The 20,273-nt window shown below is 47.8% G+C and overlaps 1 protein-coding gene across 1 annotated transcript in view; it reads right to left on the bottom strand.

Moving 5' to 3' along the window:
* Positions 1-20,204, bottom strand: part of grk3 (G protein-coupled receptor kinase 3) — a 37,701-nt gene extending 17,497 nt beyond the window's left edge. Inside the window, exons 1-2 of the mRNA XM_068334453.1 lie at positions 18,404-20,204; positions 8,534-8,610 (exon numbers count right to left, since the gene is read on the bottom strand). Of these exons, the coding sequence (XP_068190554.1) occupies positions 8,534-8,610; positions 18,404-18,516 (190 nt within the window). The 5' untranslated portion in view covers positions 18,517-20,204. The remainder of the gene's footprint in view (positions 1-8,533; positions 8,611-18,403) is intronic.
* Between the last annotated feature and the right edge of the window lie 69 nt (positions 20,205-20,273).

Here is a 20,273-nt window from a genome sequence, read left to right as displayed (position 1 = left end):
CCAATCACATCCAAGCTGGTTCCATCCGAAAGAGTCTTTGGGACCAATCGGTGTCCTTCGGATAAAACCGATGAAGTCGGCAACAGAAGTCAGGTTCAACTGCATTTCTATTGGTATTTAAAACCTGCGCTGCCAGGGGTATGATGGGTAAAAACCTTCCCACAACAGGACTGAAGAGACTCAACGTCCTGTGGGCTTCACCACCATCGATCAATCCCATCCCATCAGTCCAGAGTGACTCGCTGACGCAGCAGAAACTTTCTGAACAATTCTGGGGCAGAACTTTTGAGCCCCTTAGTGAACTCATTTCCATTTTGACCTGATGAGGTTTTACTTCCTCAGAGTCGACGTGAGCACCGATCGCTGGCGCTCGCTACCGATGTGACGACAGAACGGCGGCTCAGGACGCTAACAAGATTTTAGTTAGCGACGCCAAACCCCTTCATCACACCTCGTCTCTATGAATTCACAGGTGTGAGAAGGTGGAAGGAAACAAAGCCCTGATGCGTTTGGTGCGATCGAGTCGATCTGACCACAGGTTCACACATCCGACGGTCTGAACGCGGCTGCAGCTGAAGGTTTGGGGCGTAACCAGGAAGGAAATGTAGGCAAATCCATGTTAACGGTCTAGAGCAGGGGTGTCAATGGATTTTCACTGAGGGCCACTTCAGCATGAAGTCTGTCCTCAAAGGGCCAGATGTAACTAATAAATGTAACTAAATACAACTCAATGTATTGTAATATACAGTAAATGTAAAATGTAACTACTTATTAATGTTAAATAACGCCAAATTTATTACTGATTCAAGTTACAAACATTACAGTTACATAGAAAAAAATGAAAAAAAACCCACAGAACTCCATCAATCAAGGATCAAACCATTTAAGTGAATAACGAAAAATAACATCAAACACAAGTTAGGACATTAACTTTGTTCAAAATGGTTTTCTCAAAGTTAATTACTGCATTGTGGGAAATGTAGTTCTGGTCAAAGCATACTTTTGGCCTATTATTTTTAGACACTGACCTTTTATGCTCTCGCTGGCCACATAAAATGATGCGGCGGGCCACATTTGGCCCCCAGGCCCTGAATTTGACACATGTCGTCCAGAGAATCAATTCATTCTGTTTGAATGGAAGCAAGAAGCCAGAAGCGACCATCTAACAGGTAAAAAGTCCGCTTTTGAAGTCAACTAAAATGTTTCCATGCAAAGAATAAATCAAAAGCTACTAATTCTTAAGTGGGTAATATTTTTTTAAAGTTTGGTGATGCTGACATGTTGAAACACACATGCAATTATTCCCTCATTGAAGGTTGAGTGGGCGGGGCAGAGTGGGCGGGGCTAGCGAGGTGGAGGGTCAGGTAACGGACCTCAGACAGGACGTCCCACCGCCAGGTTCACTGACCGGCGGTCAGAAGAATGCAACTTCGCTCATGAGGCCAACAGGAAGCGGTCCGGAGGATTTTAATGTCTCCATGGCGACAATCATGTGTTACCACCAGAAGCTCCAGATGGTTGGTGGGTTGAATGTCCAGTGCGGTGGAGCCAACAACCCAGGCATTAAAACAAAAAAAACTCCACCAACACCTGTGAAGGCGGCGCGTTTGTCCCACCAGCTGCTGACTTCATTCGGAGACGTGTCTTTGTAATCGAGTCTGATCATCAGGGGTTTGATTGATTATCATCTAACGATACGAGCCGGCGATGTCTCCACATGTTTGAACAATGCGTTACGGTACGAGAGCCCCGTCACACCTACAAGCACCGCTCACATCCCTGTCGTGAAGACATGTGAATCATGACGGATGAATAAAGGACAGCCGTGAGAAGGGCTGGAGGCGTGGGCAGTCTGTTGACAGACACGCTCCAGGAGGAATGTTGCATTGTGGGGGAAAATAAAAACAAACTCTTTCCATTTATTGCTCTCCTTCTAACATCCTCTGTGTTTCCTCTCTCCCTCCATCCTCATCACCTGTTTTATTCCTCCTTTAATCAATTTCATTTCTCCCCCCAGTCGACGACCAAATGCAGCAGTTTCTGCCGGGGTTGCCACGGCAACCGCAGTTGCTAGGCAACCCGTGACTCTCCATCATCCATTCCAGAAGTCTGACAGATGGAGAGCTGAGAATGCCGAGGCAAGAGAGGAGACGGCAGAGGGGGAAGAATGGAGGAGAGAAAACGCAGAACGCACAAAAAAAGAAAAGAAAACAAAAAACAGGGGGGCGGAGCCTCGCCGCGGAGATGATGCAATCCGAATAAAACGCAGCGCCTCTGATGATGGCATCCGTGCTGCTGCTGCTCGCCTCGTCTGGACTCATTCTGACGGGAAGCCTCCATTAGGACACACTTCATGTCTCACCACAAATGATTTACAAAGATACACACACACACACACACACATGAAGGGTGTGTGTGTGTGTGTGTGTCACAGATTGGTGATTTAAATCTTTAGCGTTTACCTGCAGGCTATCACCTGGTTATACATTATAAAGCAGTGAAAGTGGAGCGGCGTGTGTGTGTCCGTTCATTGAAGGTGAACACATGTTCCTGCTAATCACACATGTGAGGCTTTGTCACATTAACATGAGTCAACATTAAGAGGCTGATATTTAACCGCAGGCGTACTTGTCCAAGGTAAAGAAAAGAGTTATTAAGAGTTATTAAATTAAAAATGTGAGCGGCTCTGACTAAACAAAGCCTAACCCTAATCCTAACCCTAACCCTAAGCCTCCTGATTGGCTGAGCTGTAAGGTCCGATCATTTTGGGATCATGTTTATTATCAGTTTATGAGTCAGCAGATATTTATCAACAGGATGCAATGTCTTTCACGGGAAAATGAAATCTACCAGTCGCTAACATGTGGTTGTCGTCAGTGTAACGACCTAAAAACGAGTGACCTGCTTTGACCCTGGGCCGTGATGGGGTCGGGCAGCGGAGGTCATGAGCAGCTTCAGACTGAAGGGGGGTTGATTTTGGAGCCAATCAGCTCTGAAGCTATCTTTAAGGACCGATTGATCTGATGAACGATGGAGTGGTGCTCCATCGGACCCATTAGGCCACTCGTCGATATTCCAAAACCAGGTTTTACGGTTAGAAGAAGAAACACTTCATTCTCAGCCCTGAGGAGAAACATTCCGGCATTTCTGAAGCTTCTCCTCCAACCTCGGTTGTCATGACAGTAAACAAGACGTTTGGATCTGAAGGACAGACCAGGAATCGAAAGGTGAATTCCAATTAGCTCCTGGCCGTGAAGATGAAATCTGAGCGCCGCCACCAGACGGGTCGGTTGTGGTTCCGTTTCACCTGGAGTGACCGACGCATCTCTGCACGGATCTTAACGCGAGGCGAGATCTGACAGTGGCGCTTTGAGCGTGAAAAACCTCACAGTCCAGATGGCTCATTGAGCCAACGCTTCCCAGGATGGAATTAGAATGGATATTCAAACTAGAATCAATTCCATGTGACGGGCTCGTTGGAGTCCGGCTCGTCGTGGTCTCAGCCTTTTGTCTGGATCAAAACCGCAGCTGCAGCGTTTTAAATGATCGAGGCAGAGCGATTAATGAAGCGTGAATGAGTCTTTGTGTCTGATGGTCGTCTGATTTTGGAAACGTTATGCAAATATAACCAATAAAAACTACGATCTGGATTTATTATAATGCTATTTACTATTAATATTCCAAAACCAGAATCAGACACGGGGCAGAAAGTGTGTCTGCCAAGGAAACAGTCCTACACGTCTGCATCCTACACGTCTGCATCCTGCACGTCTGCATCTTGCACGTCTGCATCCTACACGTCTGCATCCTACACGTCTGCATCCTGCATGTCTGCATCCTGCATGTCTGCATCCTACACGTCTGCATCCTACACGTCTGCATCTGCACATCAGAATCCTACTCGTCTGCATCCTGTGCGCCTGCAACCTAAGCATCTGCATCCTACGAGTCTGCATCCCACGAGTCTGCATCCCAAGCGTCTGCATCCTATATGTCTGCATCCTACACATCTGCATCCTACACGTCTGCATCCTACACGTCTGCATCCTACACGTCTGCATCTTACACATCTGCATCCCAAGTGTCTGCTTCCCAAGTGTCTGCATCCTACAAGTCTGCATCCTACGCGTCTGCATCCTACACATCTGCATCCTACACATCTGCATCCGAAGTGTCTGCTTCCCAAGAAGTCTGCATCCTACATGTCTGCATCCTATGCGTCTGCATCCTACACGTCTGCATCCTACACATCTGCATCCTGCACGCCTGCATCCTGCACGCCTACATCCTGCGCGTCTGCATCCTACGCATCTGCATCCTACGCGTCTGCATCCTACGTGTCTGCATCCTACGTGTCTGCATTCCAAGCATTTGTATCGTACACGTCTGCATCCTACACGTCTGCATCCTACAGGTCTCAGAGACAGACTTCCAGCTGACGGATGAACTCCACACAGCTCCTCACACTTTATTTTTCTTCATGCACTTTTCTCTAATTCTGTACAGCTGCTGTTTGTTCATGTCTCACATCACAAAGCTGCGTCGGTTTGATGCTCATGAAACCCCCCCAGTAGGATCCACATCTGCCTCCCGGGGTTCCTCCCGCTGCGGACACCAACGCCCTCACAACCAAAACCGAAGCCTGCAAGGTAAAAAAAAAAAAAAAAGATTCTGGATCCAAACCCAGAGTGACAGGGATCTCATCAGGTCACGTCCCATTCCTCTGGTTCGGAGCTACTTCATGCAATGCTTCTGTTTTTGTTTTGTTTTTTTTACATATCAGGCCGTCAGACAAAACCAACAACCAACCAAAAATAAGACACATGTCAACAAGCAGGTCTGGGGTTTTTTTGGGTTTGGTTTTTTTTTGCACACGTTTTCGACCACCTGACGTTGAACGACATCTCTTTATATGTGCAGATCCAAACGTTTGCTGTCCAGATGTGACGCATGCTGCGACCCCTCACACCTCATGATGCCCTCGCCGACGGTCCGTCAGCAGAACGTCCTACACTGTTCTGTGTGGATCCGGATGGAGCAGCAGATCAAGAGCAATTTCTTGTTTAGCTTTTATACAGCAATGAGGTGAGACGGCCAGAAACAATGGATCAGGTCGTCCCTGTTAATCAAACAAACTGAATTTTTAAAAATGGTTCCCAGAACACAGAACGGCTCCAGGGACAGGGGTGAGGTGTGTGTGTGTACACAAAGCTTATTGACACGGTTTTGCATAGTTTGACTTATTCACCTGAAAGCCTTGTCTGAGACACCAGCTCAAACTGTAACCATAGAAACAAAAATAAATAATAATGACAAAAGTCCCTGAATGGCGACAAACACTGCTGCATTTTATGACTGGTGAGTTTAAAAAGTTTGATAACAAACAAAAAATGAAAAAAGGAGACTTTATTTTGCTCCAGAAACAACAGATGGAACCGTTGTTTAGCCTCGACCCGTTTATGTGTGTGTGTGTGTGTGTGTGTGTGTGTGTGTGTGTGTGTGTGTGTGTGTGTGTGTGTGTGTGTGGGTGGGGGGTAATTATTGCTCTGCTAGCGAAATTGTCACTGTGTGCTATTTATAGAATTATTGCTGTGTTATGCTGGGCTTGCGCTAGCCATTCGCCACTTCGCCATAGGCGAAGTAAATTCCATATGGCTACAAGGTTTTTAGCTTGTGTAGCCACAGTTCTTATTTTTAGGAAAAAAATTCTAAAACTTACAACTTTTTTGGACTCACGAAAATCCCCGAGCGATAAGAAAATAATAGCATGCTGCTATTTCCGCATGCCGACGGAAATAGCCGAAGTGACCCCAACGCTACCGATCTTTAAATATGCACTTGGGTCATGCTTGCTATTTTTCATGCCTTTTTAAATTGAAATGAAAAAATCATATCATCGAATTTAAAACAAAACAAAACTATGGCATACCAATGGTGTTGGTGGTGGTCAAAGTTAAAATGTCTTCTAGTCCAAGTAAAACATACAAGTAAACATTGAGTAATATTTTGTGAATGCAAGTTTTCAATTGTTGAATCTCACATTCATACCTGCATAAAGTAGGATAGAAATACAGATAGTTCAGCTTGAACTGTTGACCTTGGTGTATTTTTGTAGGTAAACTGAACAGAAGATTTTGCCCTCAGAATGCAGGAAAACAACCACATTTTCTAAAAAATTTCCCATGGGGGCCCCCCTACGACAAGTGTGGTTTTACACCCCCCAACAATTGAAAACTTGCATTCACTATGTGAAGATAGTCATAAAAAATATTAGTCAATATTTACTTGTAAGTTTTACTTGCTATTATAGCAAGCCGCTGTCTTGGACACAGAATGTGGCTTTTTGTGGTTTACTCAATTCTTTACACTGAGCCACAGCTGCTTATTAGTGGGCGACATTAGTGGAGAGCAAAGAAGAAGTATACTTTATTGATCCCGCAAAGGGAAATTACATGGTCACTCAGGTTAGTATTTTTAACAGTATACGGGCCCCCTGAACACAGCACACAAGGGGGCCTGTAAGCATGCAGTTAATACATACACATCAAACTACACACATTAGGAGGCAGAGTGACGGGCAGCGGCTTCTGGAACGCGCTCCAATTGAGCAGCTTGTAGGGGGGATGGTGCTTTGCTCAAGGGCGCCTCGGCAGTGGTTGGGAGGTGAGCTGACACCTCCCACCCTCAGCTCACACTCCTGGTGACATCATGGCGGGAGCAGGATTTGATCCACTGATGGCTGGGGCGATCTGTCTATGAGACATCTGCTCTACGGCTGAGCCACTGCCGCCCCGAAGGGTTAAATGAGAGGAATGAAGCTGTTGATCCACTGCTGAACACACACAGACACACACACACACACACACTGTCCGGTGGTAGCAAGTGTTTCTGGGAGCGTCGCTAATGAGAGCTGTTGGGGGGGAGGGCTCAGGCCCAAAGGAAGATGGGAAAACGGATGAGAGGGGAGGCGGCCAATCACGTTGGAGCGGGCTGAAGTGGTTCTGTTCGAAGGAACCAGAGTTACTTTGGGTTTTTTTATTTTGACTGATTTCCAAGGATCATTAATGACTCGGCGCCGTTTCAGTTTCAGCCAATCGCTGCCTGGAGTCTGTGAAACATCTGCCGCTAACAGGCTAACCCAGGCTAGCATCAGGCTAGCATCAGGCTAGCAGCTCTCTGCACCGACATCTAATAAACATTCCATGAGGGAATCCTAATCCTAACTTATTGATCGTGAAAACATTTACTTTTAGTCCCCACCCCCCCCGGTCCAGAAATGTCATGTATATGTTGAATTCTGACGAGTGGATGAATCCATGAAATGTCAAAGCAGCCTCCCCGGTGGCAGTGGTGACATCATCAGATCGCTGCTGCGTCCAGAAGAGGTTCCGTTTCATAAAAACAATCCTGAGCGTCTGAGGAGCTGCGAGCAGGAAATGTTTTGACGTCTCTGGTCCAGAAATGACTTCTTATCAAAACACCTGCTGGTTGATTTCTGTGTGTCGCCTTAAAGAGAGTTTAATCACGGTTGGGGGGTGGGGGGTGGGTGAATTTTAACAATCCTGGCACGTGTCAGCGGCGCCGTCCTGTCAGAATGTGAAAGGGCAGAGCGTCACCTGGGAGGTGCTGGGATCTAATTGGACGGGTGAATGTCAGGAGTTTCAAACCGGCGTGTTCGCCCACACACACACACACACACACACACACACACACACACACACACACACACACACAACAAACACAGACACACAGCGTGGAGGAGGGGACGAACGGAGGGATGAGAGAGAGAATGAAGGAGCCCAGCGGAGAGGGAGAATTAACGCAGTGTGATCTCATGGGGGGGGGGGGGGACACCTCCAGCGGTAAGTAAAGCTTGTCGAAGGCTGTGGGGGGGCCGGTCCCCCTGGCACGCCACCACTGAGCAGCACCACACACAGGAAGCAGGAAGTGTGTCGCTGCTGAACGCAAAGTGATCTGCAGGGAAGTGACTTTGAACGGAAACTGACACCAACTGACACCAACTGACACCAACTGACACCAACTGACACCAACTGACACCAACTGTCCACAAAAAGAAAAAATAAATAAATATATATATATATATATATTTATACGAGGTAAAAACGTAATGAGGGAGTGACACATTTGTGGTTCCTGTCCGGGCAGGAACGTGGAGAACAACCAATCGATTGATCGATTGGCGTGGATGTGATACCTGACATTAAAAGAATCCACCCTGTGGGCTCGCCACATTTCAGCCAATCACAATCGATTTCATCAATATTCCTGAGAAAAAGTAATTTAAAAAACTAGACCAGGACAAAAACTCCAACGCAGCTCAGGTTCTAAAATCGTCAGGCCCCCTGACAGGCGGACCCCCGTCAGATCAGATTGAAACTAGTAGTTGTTCCACAATGGAGGAGAATCCTCTCAGAACCTCGTGGACCCAGATGCTGATCCGGGTCCTGATGCTGCTCCTTTGAAACATCTGCTGCGTTTCATCCTCTGTCACCACGGAAACCTGGAGACTCACCGATTTTCTGGTTGAAGATTTTGTCGAACGTCAGCTCGTCTCTCTCCTCCAGGTACTTCTGCATCACGCTGCGAATGCTGTGAACATAAAGGGGGGGGGGGTTAATGAACAGCATCATCACCAGCTCATCCAACCACAACCCAATCACACGCGGCTCCGTCTGCGATCCCAGCCTGGGTTTGGGACTCGCCCGGCCACCTGTCCCCTGACAGTCAAACCGCAGGGAGGCAGGGGGGGGCGACACACATGGGAGGCCGTGTGGGGTGGATGGGGGGGGTGAGTACACGCTACCCTGGGAACGGGTGATAATGAGACAGGGAGCGGGGAGAATGAATCAATTAGCGCCCCCCTCCCCGCCCCCGACGGCCCATTAACACTCCAGCAGCACCAGAGGAAAGCAGCCGGGCCGTCGCCTCAGCAGGAGCCAGCGGCGCGCCGATGGGGGGGAGGGTTGTCCCGTGAGGAGGGCGTCTCCTCACGGCGCGGTCAGGTTTCTCCACTGTTTACATTCTGATAGCGTTAGCGCACGCGGCTAGCTGCTGGTATGTTCCGCTCCAGCGGAGGACAAACGAACCAATCAGGAAGCAGCTTCTGCTCGCAGGATCGAGGGCAGAGAAAACCTGGAAGAAGAAGTTCTGCCAGACGGAGGTCAACATCCAACCCGATCTTTGACTCCGCGAGTCTTATCGCTGCTCTGGACCATAACTAGTCCACCAGGAAACAGGAAGCGACTCTGTGAAGTCACAACGCCACGTGTGAACGATGAGGCCGCAGATAGTCGTTGTCACATGTTCAGATCGACACGTCTGATGTCGCATTACTACAGAGATACCGTCCAGTCGACTCAACAGGTACTGGGAACCGTCTCCTTGTGTAAACCAGTTAAACCATTACTCTGAATCGTATCTGAGGCGGGATCAGAAACAGCGTTCGTGTTGACAGCAGACGGAAAAAACCCCAAAAACAACTCTCACTCCTAATGTTGCAAGCATTAGTCAGGTTTATTAGCATGCTACGTAAAAAAAAAAAAGAAAAAAAAGAATACAAAATCTCCACAAAGTCCTGCAAAAGCAGAGGTCAGTCAGTCTGAAAGCTGTCGTGGTGGAATTAAAAGAGAAATGCTTTTCACAAGCTGATCATTAAATATTCAAAACGCTAAAAATATGCATCGACCGCTTTCAGGGGTAGCAAAAACTAAGTTGACCTCCTTCCAGGTGGCTCTGGCTCGCAATCATATCTGGCATTGTGACATCACTACCAGGGACGCCACCGTGTCCACGCCGGCCATCAACTGGACGTTTCTGCTGCTACTGCTGCTGCAGCAACCAGGAAGTGAACACTTCCTCTTTGAGACGAGGGCCGTTTTGTGGCCCCTGAATCATCATCACAAGCTGACTCGGGAGGATCTGGACCGTCGTGTACATTCTCCAGTCTCACCCCAACACAACTGGTGAACTATTACTGTTCAAGCGTTTAAAATGAAAAAAAAAAAAAACACCTTCCACATACCGACAGCTGACATTTCAGAATTCACTTTGGTATTCGTGTGAACACGCCAGCAGCTTCCAGAATCCCTTAAACAAATATTTGATGAGCGTTTCACTGTTTTGTTCCATTTTTAAGGCTGTTAAAAGCTGACTTTTCAGACATGTGTTTAAAAAAATAGAAACGCAGCATCGACTGGTGTTTCGCCCCTAAATCGATGGAGACGTGAGTTACGGTTCAGGTCCCTCCTGTTGGAGGACGACCCGTCAGAAGACGGAGGTTCCACCGTATCCATTTCACCGTTCTATAAACAAACGATGAAAAAAAAAAAGCATGACAGTGTCTTCGCTCGAACCCGACCGCGCCCTCAGTGACAACAGGTGATTGGCTCTCGACCCACGGGATCCGGCCTGGAGTCACGCTGACGCGGCTGCCACTGAGGGACGCAGGAGAGCCTAACGTCAGCGGCGGTGGACAAGGAGGTGAGGCGAGGCGCTGCTCTGCGCCTGTGTCCTCAGCTGTACCCGCTGTACAGTAGGCTAACCGAAGGCCTGCATGCGGACTGCACGCACACGCGCGCACACACACACACACACACACACACACACACACACACAATCTGCTTCAGACGAGAGCTGCTGCCCAAACGGGGACGAGAACAACGAGCCAGAAGCCGCTGTTCGGACTCCCGCAGACTCCGAGATGACCTCCTGTAAACCATCGACGGCTGCGATGACAAAGCAGCGCCCTGACGGCAGGGGGTGGGGTGGTTGGTTGGTTGGGGGGGCGGGGGGCGTGTGACCCATTTACACGTCTGTCTAAAAAACCCTGAGCTGAGCTGACCCACAACCAGCGTTTGCTGGGTTGGCCTCCAGGCAGCGGCCCAGACGCCTGTATTTAACACGTCCGTGAATGAAGAGGTTTTAATACCAGTGGCTGCGTGTTTGCATGAGCCGGTATTTATCACCGCATCAGAGTCCACTGCTTACAACCTTTATGATGAAACGTTTCTAGAATACGCCGCCTCTCCTCTTCATCATCGTCAACAAAAACAGTCTTCTGTCTGTCGTTCTCTGCAGGCCTCATCATCACAGGATGGTTTCAGTCCAGACCAGGGGGGTCAAACGGATTTTCACCGAGGGCCACATCAGTATAATGGCTTTAATCAAAGGGTCAGATGTAACTTATAAATGTAACTAATCCTTAATGATAACTCTGAATTTATTACGTATTCAAGTTACAAACATTACAATTACACAGAAATTTTTTTTTTACTGTATTTGTTGCTCTGTTATAACATAAATTGTTTTAATTTATCAGGTTATTAAACCCACAAAACTCCCTAAATCAAGGATCAAACTATCCGATGAATAAAGAAAAATAACATGAAACACAAGTTAGGACATTAACTTTGTTCAAAACATTTTAATCGGGGTTAAAATGGGCTTGATTATTGCATTGTGGGAAATGTAGTTTTGGTCAAAGCACACGTTTGACCTATTTATTTTTATTTGACACTGACCTTTTTTGCTCTCGCGGGCCGCATGACATGATGTGGAGGGCCACATTTAGTCCCCGGGCCATGAGTTTGACACATGTGGTCTAGACCCTCCAGAACGCTCTAACGCGACAACATCAACAACCAATGGACCAATGAACAGGAAGTCAGGATGTCAAGAAGGCTGGCCCCATTCCATTCTAGTGCTCCCGGTTTAAATCTCGCTGCTAAAGCACAATTCCAGGACCCAGGTCTGAACAAATCTATGTGTGTGTGTGTGTGTATGTAAAGACTGATCTGACACGGTAACAACATGGTGACTGTTTAACACTACAGGAAGTGTGCACACATGTAAATATTTCACACATTAACAGGATGGGACAGACGTGTGAGTAGCCCGGTCTGTGGGCACGTCATTAGCGTGTTGCTAACACGCCGCCTGTTCACATCGATCCCTGATCACCTGATATTTAACACGGGCCAAGATGAAGCGTCACGTCTGTCCACGGCGCCGTATTTCAGCTCACCTCGGCCTCCAACATATTTACTCTTCCAGGAAATCGAGAGGAACTTTGAAACCTGTTTTTCTGTCTGCCGTCTGACAGCCAGCCCAGGATTCAGAGGAGAAACAATTTTCAGTAATTGTTTCCTGCTAATTTTCTGAGGAACCAAAAAAATATTTGGCCTATCTGATGTCAGTTTGGGTTGCTTTACGAAGCGGCTTCAGCTCAGAAACTGAATCAAAAGGCAAAGCTTTGTAACGGCGGCGTTGGACAGGTTCTGTGTCTCGGCTGATTGGACATGAAGGCAACTCGACAAACCAGAGAGACTCAGGAAGCAAATACCTCTGGCAACGGTTAGAAAGGAGTTTCCAGTCCGTCAAACACAAAACACGACTAAAAAGACACAGCAGGAAGTCACTGGATGTCAGTGGACCATGGTGATTACAACACAATACAAGTGTTCACCATGACTTTACCAGGATGACGTCACTTAAAGATGACTTTTGATAACAGAAGTTCTATTTTTCATCCAGATGCAGATACTTATCCTTCAGATCTGGATCCAGATCAATGCTTATCGCTTTCATGTCGGCTTTGATTGTTTATTATCATAGTTTTTCGTTAGATCGGCCAAATGTTGTGAAAAGTTCTCAGGCAGATAATGACAAAATGTCATTTATTATCCTATTTTATTGAAATATTAACGATAGATCCATGTGTTCAGCTCTTATAATCTCTTCCCATAGTGGGACAAATGGGAAAAAACGAGGAGACATTGTTTTTATCTGCTAACCTGAACACTGCCTGTTATTTTAGAACCAACATTCAAACCTTCTGAGTCCTGCAACAACAACTAAAGCTCTTCTGAATTTCCTACATGTGCAGCTCCGATGGAGTGGATCAGGCGGATTTTACCCCACTGAGGTCAAACGGGCCTGTTGGTGCTCTGCTGAGTCAGCGCTCCATTCCAGAGTGGAAATGAAACAAGTGTAAAAAAAAAAAAAAAACACCACAATGGCTGCAGAATAATGTCTGGTGTCCTGGAATCCATTTTGCGTTCACATTGGTCCAGATTCCGTGAGGGAACCGTTCTCCTTCTGTCACGTCAACAATAACGGACGAGCGTCGACTGTTTGCCACTCCAGAGAACTTACGTTCACGTGATTAACATCTGAACTGACTTCACCGCGTGCTTCAGTCGTTTTATTTCTGTGAATGTTGTCTCTATGCAATATTATCTGTCGTATTCAGTTTGGGTTTCAGGCCTGGGAATGATTCATTATTACACAAACACAACCAGAAAACCCCCCGCCGACCGGTAGAATGGACTGTTCCTGCACATGGGAGTTCCTCCACAATCCCTAAAACACGGATGATGATGATGATGATGATGATGACGATGATGTTCTTAACTACAGATTATTGTGTTAATATCTCTCACTGTGACTGCAGTAATTATCTCCGTGGGGGGGCGTCACATGACTGCCCCGTTGTGTTCATCAAGTTATTGTCCCAGGACCCAATGACAGTTTATCCCTGTTTACTGAGCAACAGTAAGTTAAATCCTAAAGCCTGTGTCGTCATAGCAACAGGCTCCACGATGACATCATGTTGTCAACAGGAGAATGCTAACTTATGCTCCCTCTACATGTTAAATTAAAGCCCTTCAACAAAACGTGGCTCCGGACGTCCAACAGGAGCGAGCCTGGATCCGGATCTGTGTGTAATCCTGACTCAAATTAGCCTGAGCTCAAACCCGACATCATGTCTGCACCGTCTTTATCCTGAACAAACCTGCAGCTGCTAAAAGCTAAACGTTGAGCCGGCGTTCCGAGGGCACAAAAGACGTGTAAAGTAAAACGTAGCCTCCAACACCCCCGTTAGACCTTCATCCTACCAATGAGGAGGTGTTCAGCTTGGAGTTAGCTGCTAGCCACTATCTAGTTAGCAGCTAGCGACAAGGGTCACACGTACAGGTCGCGCCTCGACACTCCGCGAGTGTTTAGGTAAAGCGTTGAGGAACAAGCGTGTAAACGGGCCTCAGGTTCCACCAGTGTCTCCCCTCCCTGGATGAGTCGTTCACGCCTCGTGTCAACAGCACACACACACACACACACACACACACACACACACACACACACACACACACACACACACACACACACACACACACACACAAAGCCTTGCATCTCCTCGCTGTCAAACTCTCACCTCACTGCCAGAGGACACAGCCTGGGCTCGCTAAGAATGTGGCAGCGCCGCGCTATCTCCAAAGTGGCACATTTAACCCCCCCCACCCAAAACACACGCACGCACACACACACACACACACACACACACACAGAAAGGTTCAACCGCTACCGTGAAAACCACGCATCCATTAAAGTTTTTCACAGTCTATCAAGTTCTGCTATTTTCAGACGCTGCTTCACACAAACTCTTTCCTCTCTCATGTCGGCCCTTCTGTTCTTCCAGGACCCCCCCCCCCCTCCAAATTAAAGCCGTCCTCTGAAGCACCATACATGATAAGGAGGTACAGTAGCCCCATAATGAACCTCCATCCAGCTGTAATAACAACAACCTGACTGAAGCGTCTCCAGTTAGTGTTCGAGTCGCTGTGAGAGTTGCTTTGACTGATTTACTCACCAGAGCTGCAATCGAGCTTTTACAAGTCCATTAGCGGAAGCTTTTATCTCTGCAGCTCCCGGATTATTACAGGCAATAAATAACCAACCGGTACGTAACATAAAGCACACCTAATAAACTGATTCACAAACCCCTCAGAGAAACGCCGCTTCAAACCGATCGGCTGCTTATTAATGAGATCATCAGTCAAACATCTCAGACGATCAGCAACGAATCAGCAGCAAGAACCAGATACTGATCAACACAGAACCATCCAGATACTGATCAATACAGAACCAGTCTACATACCAGTCAATACAGAACCATTCAAATACCGATCAATACAGAACCAACCAGATAGCAATCAATACAGAACCAATCGGGTAATAGGTTCATCTCATCACCAGGAGGATGAAGTCATTCAGATTTATAGGGTTAATAATTGCAATCCAATCAGGTGAAGCTAATTGATCTGATGTGTTTGTAGAGTTTCATGGTGATGGATCAATTAGTTAGAGAGCATCTCTGATTGGACGTTAAACTTTTCAGGTTCCTCTGATGTTTCTGAATGATGTGTTCTGTAGAGCTGGAGGACGAGGAACCAGCTATCAGGTTCTGGTGCTGATCACAGACCCACAATGCACTGCTGGGGATACGTGGTGGTGACCACAGGAAGATCACCGGGCTGCTGGCAGCTCCATTACGTTTATTTTTCTAAAGAACGTTTTAGGACCGAACCAAAAAAAACGACCGCCCAGCTTACATTTCTGATGCCGACTTGTGAGGTCAGCAAATGTCATTGACTTTCTGTTCCTTGTATGGTTTTAGATAATGCATCGATCAAGTGTGTACCTGATGTATTGATCATTTGTGTACCTGATGTATTGATCATGTGTGTACATGATAGATCTATGAATGCCGACCTGCTCCTACAGGTCGTCTGATGATGTCGATGCGACCAGAGGATGGCAGTGAGGCGTCAAACGCCTCAAAAACCAACACAGCAGGAGCTTATAGGGGGGTGGGGGTGGCACCTTGCTCAAGGGCACCTCGGCAGTGCTTGGTAGGTGAGCTCACACACACATGATCAAAGTACCATGTGGAAAAGGATATTTTCTATTTCAGAAGCCACCTTTTATCTGACTGGTTATTGATCATTAGCGCACAGGCCATCGGCATTTGGAATCTGCGACAATATTATGAGAAAACAAGAGTATAAGTAGTCTGGAGTTAATAGAATTACAAACAGAAACGATATTGATTCTAAACCCTGACCACAGGTGTGTTTACTAAAAGCTAACAAATCTAAAGGTGGGTGAGTAAATAGAGTTTACATTGAACCCAAAAACAGAATCTGCTTGAAAATAATCCAATTAGATGTCAAACTGTCACACATTCACATATATAATATCTAATATAATATATTATATTACATATTATGCAATGAAATATAAATACAGTGTGCCCTCGTGCATTCGCGCGTCAAAACTCGTTGACTTCACCTCATCGCGGATTTTTGGTGGGCAGTCACATGATACCGTATGCACATTCTATTGGCTGATGGCATCCGGAAGTGCGATACATTCCATGAGTTTCGGACTTCCGTGAGACACAAAAATGCTTTAAACAGTTGATAAGAGTGTGGGAAAGGTGATACAGATAGAAGGTGGTTTAATATCAGTATAGGGAGGGTTCATAAACGTTTAATTACAGTAAATAATAAGATAGATAGTATGTCGCTCTATCGCCGAACTAATTATTCGTGTGTGGTTCCTGGAACGTATTAACCGCGAATATGTATACAGTATGTATATTTGCATGTGTGTATACAGTATATACATGTACTGTATACGTATATAAAGAGGACCATCAACAGCTATACTAGTTAGCCTAACACAGGAAGTCTGCACAAACCAACAGGCCCCTACGGCTGTCCTTTGAAACATCTGATTAAGATTCTCAGCTCGAGTCGTTTTAATGACACTTTAATAATTTCATGTCGACGTCGATGGCGAGGTCATGTTTCCTACAGGGCTCTGGAACGCGGGAGCATGTGATGGAAATGTCACATTTAGATAATTGCTTCCAAGACACAGTTTAAACGTAAAGACCTGGTCGTCTCCAGACTCAGGTTTGTCCATTTGATACCCGAGGAGGTTTGTTCACATACAAATGGTGCAACAGCATAACAATGAAGTCTTTTCTCTGCTATGCCTTTTGTTTGTTCCTGCTGTGGTGTAACACAGCTCCAGAGGGTGATTCCAGATCACGGTGATCACCGGCAAGCAGCTGGACCCTCTGAAGGTTCCCTCAGGACAGAAGGAGCCCAGAGCCCCAGTTCTATCTGTATGATTAGAGGTCTGGAGCCCAAAACCATCTCAACCTATAGTCAAACTCTAAATATGTAGGAAGCCCCGATCGCCGGCTTGGAGCTGGGTGTGGCTCCTGATGCATCAGCCAATCAGAACACGCTTCATATCTGGATGTATTGCTTAAAATGACACTGTCAGAGCACACGCTTCCTGCAGCGCTGCATTCTGATTCCTTCATTAATAATCAGATAAATCTGATGTGGAATCAGTGAAGGTATGAAACCAGTGATCAAACATATTTGTTTAGGCTTAATAACAACCTGATGAGAACATGTTTCATTCATAGGACTCAACACAAGCTAACATTTAGCAACTGAACAACATTCCACAGATGGTTAGGGGAAATGCAGGGCTAAGCTAATTTACTGAACAGCAGCTATCATTTAAAGGCCTTTTTATGTCACACTGAGGATATCTGGTGGTGGATGTGAAGTCATTGTCAGGGCTCCGAGTTAATATTGACTGTAGTCATAAACTGCCAGAGGGAAAAATTCATTCCAACCCTCAGATCTTTGATGGCTGGAGGTGGAATCGTCTCATCAAACCTGTCCCAGAAGCCACTTCTGGTGGTTCGCTTGAATACTAGGCTAGCCTGTTTGATCGCGTTTAGAATCAGCTTTAATGAAATAACTTCAGCATCAACGGGCCTCGTTTGTTCGCGTCGGCTACACCCAATGGGTCACCGCTTTCTGCTGATCTGCAAAAATAAACAACAAGTCAGGCGGTGGATGAGCAGCTTCCACAGTCACTGACGGCTCAAACGCTGGATCCACCCTGAATGCAGCGCCGTTAGGTTGCGAGAAGGGTTTGCCTTTATCTACGTGTTCCGCTCTGTAAACAAGACGAACACAAATCAAACCTGCAAGCGGGGCCCTTCAGTCAGACGAGGATCAGCTCGGCAACCAAGCTGCCGTTCTCATCATTTGACTAAACCCACAACGCAAATTTACAAACCGTCTGTGACAAGCAACTCTGTCAATAAGCAAATGTTAACCACTTCCTCTGCATCAGGTCACAGGCTGCACAGCAACCAGGCAGGAGATGCTGCACCAGTGCAATCAGGGGAGGGGGGATGCTGGGGGGGGGGGAGAAGGGAAGGGGGTATTTAAATGTCCTGACGGCCCACAGCACAGATGGGACCGAGCAGCACCGGTTCATGCTAAACAGAACCTATGTGAGCAGAACCGGGGAACATCTGCAGCATCCATAGTGTCAAACCATGGCAGCCGTGAGTGCTGCGTGTATGCTGACACACACACACACACACACACACACACACACACACACACACACACACACACACACACACACACACACACACACACACACACACACACACACACACACACACACACACACACATGCACACCATCCGAAATGCGTTTACCTGGGCTCGGGGAGGATGATTTTCTTACTCGCCCGGGCCGCCGGAGTGGATTTGCTCTTCTCCATCGCCATCAAATAACTGACATCGGCGAGAACTGCTTCGAGGTCCGCCATCTTTCGACCCGGGGAATCAATCAGAAACCGGGAATGGGTTTGGTTTCAGGGGATTTGGGGGAGAAAAGAAAAAAAAAAAAAAAAAAGCACAAAAAAAACCCCGTGTCCTCCTCCTCCACCAGCGGATGCGACCAGCATCCAGCGCCGAGATGCGTGACTGGGCCGAGGGGTTGGTTGGTGTCTCCGTCCGTTTCAAGCTGCCATGACCGAGACGGACGATGTGAATTCAAAGAGGAGGTGGAGGTTGGGGTGGGGGTGGGGGGGTCCTGAGGTGACAGTCACCAGGTTTGGTAGATTATCCCCATTCGGTGTGAAAAATACAAAATAAAAAGCGCAGATCCGAGGAGGAGTCCGGTGCGTCCTGACCGGATCGGTGAGACGCGGCAGCTGCCGGGAACCGGAGACAGCTGTCAGAGCCTCTCTGGGGACCGTCCCGCTCCTCTCGGTGGAGACGTGACGGCTTCCAAAAAAACCGCCTCGGGCGCCTCCGAGTGTAAATACTGCGCCTGGGTTAATCCGAGCGAGATGCTCCCGCCGCGGCTGGTGGTAGAATCCGTGACCCGGGGATGGAGGAGGCTCGGCGGCGGGAGGAGATGTGTCTCATCCGGTTTGCTCGGTTCGAGCTCTTCTCAGGCGCGATTCGGTGAGGCGCAGGAACCGGTTGGAGTCATGGTGTGTTCCGGTGACTGCTTACCCCGTCCGAAACGTTCTTGAAGCTTCAGCAGCTTCGTCCTAATGGAGGCTGGAGCACCGAATCCCGGAGGGGCGACGGGTTCTGCTCGGCTAATCACCGGATGGAGCTCCAGCGAGGCTAACGCGCTTTAGCCGCTGGCGGCGCCGATATGCTAACTAGCGCCGAGCTAGCAGCTAGCTCCCCTGCTAGCTCGCAGGCTAACAGCGGAGCGAAGTGAATTCTGATTAATCAATAAATACATTTAATCGATTCCCTCTTCGATACCAGCAGTAAAATAAACTAATAACCAGCAGCGGATTGACGATCCGTGACCGGCTAACGTCTGCTGGTCAAGTCGTTCCGGGGAAATCTCTCTTTTTCCCGAAAATGGCTTCAGATCCTCCGGAGATGATCCATATCTGCTCGGTTAGCGGCGGGGGGCGACCGTCCTCTCCCGGAGACCCGGCGGAGCGGAGCGGCGGAGCGGTGACGCTGATGGCGGAGGAGGAGGAGGAGGAGGAGGGTTGGTGGGGGTGGGGGTGGGGGGTGGAAATCGGTTAACGTTCCCCTCGTCGCCGTAAACTGTGGTCAACCGACAACACAACCGACACTTGGGGGCCACCCGGGTCGCGTTAACACCCGACACGTAGCCGTTGCTGGTGGGCTGCTTTTCTGGATCGCCTCCGCTTCTCCTACCGACTCCTGGTTCCCAGGCGATCCGCGCTGAGGAAGTCCAAAGTCGGGTTAGAACTGTCGTCCGTCCCGCTGCGGTTTGTCCCCCCCCTCCCGGTGGGCGAGCCGTCCCCTTCCGTTAAGTCGTCCCGTTCCCCCCTCCAATATGGCACATGTTTATGATTCAGCGTCTCCTCGGGTGTATTTTTCGGTAATTTTCGAGCTCCACTCGCGTCGTCGTTCAACTTCCTCCCACTGCGGCGGGGAGAGGCTCGAAAACCCGGAGCGGGTGTTGGGCCCGGAGCCGGACTGCGGCCCCCCCCCGACGGGGACCACAGCGTATATTTACGGGCTCAGACGCTGTTTTTAAGAGCCACAGATGAAAGTTCATTTATTTAACACTTACGGATAT

The sequence above is a fragment of the Antennarius striatus genome, chromosome 15 (genome assembly GCF_040054535.1).
Source record: "Antennarius striatus isolate MH-2024 chromosome 15, ASM4005453v1, whole genome shotgun sequence".
Taxonomy (NCBI): Eukaryota; Metazoa; Chordata; class Actinopteri; order Lophiiformes; family Antennariidae; genus Antennarius; species Antennarius striatus.
Note: the sequence above shows the minus strand (reverse complement) of the source record. Positions and strands in the feature narration are given on the sequence as shown.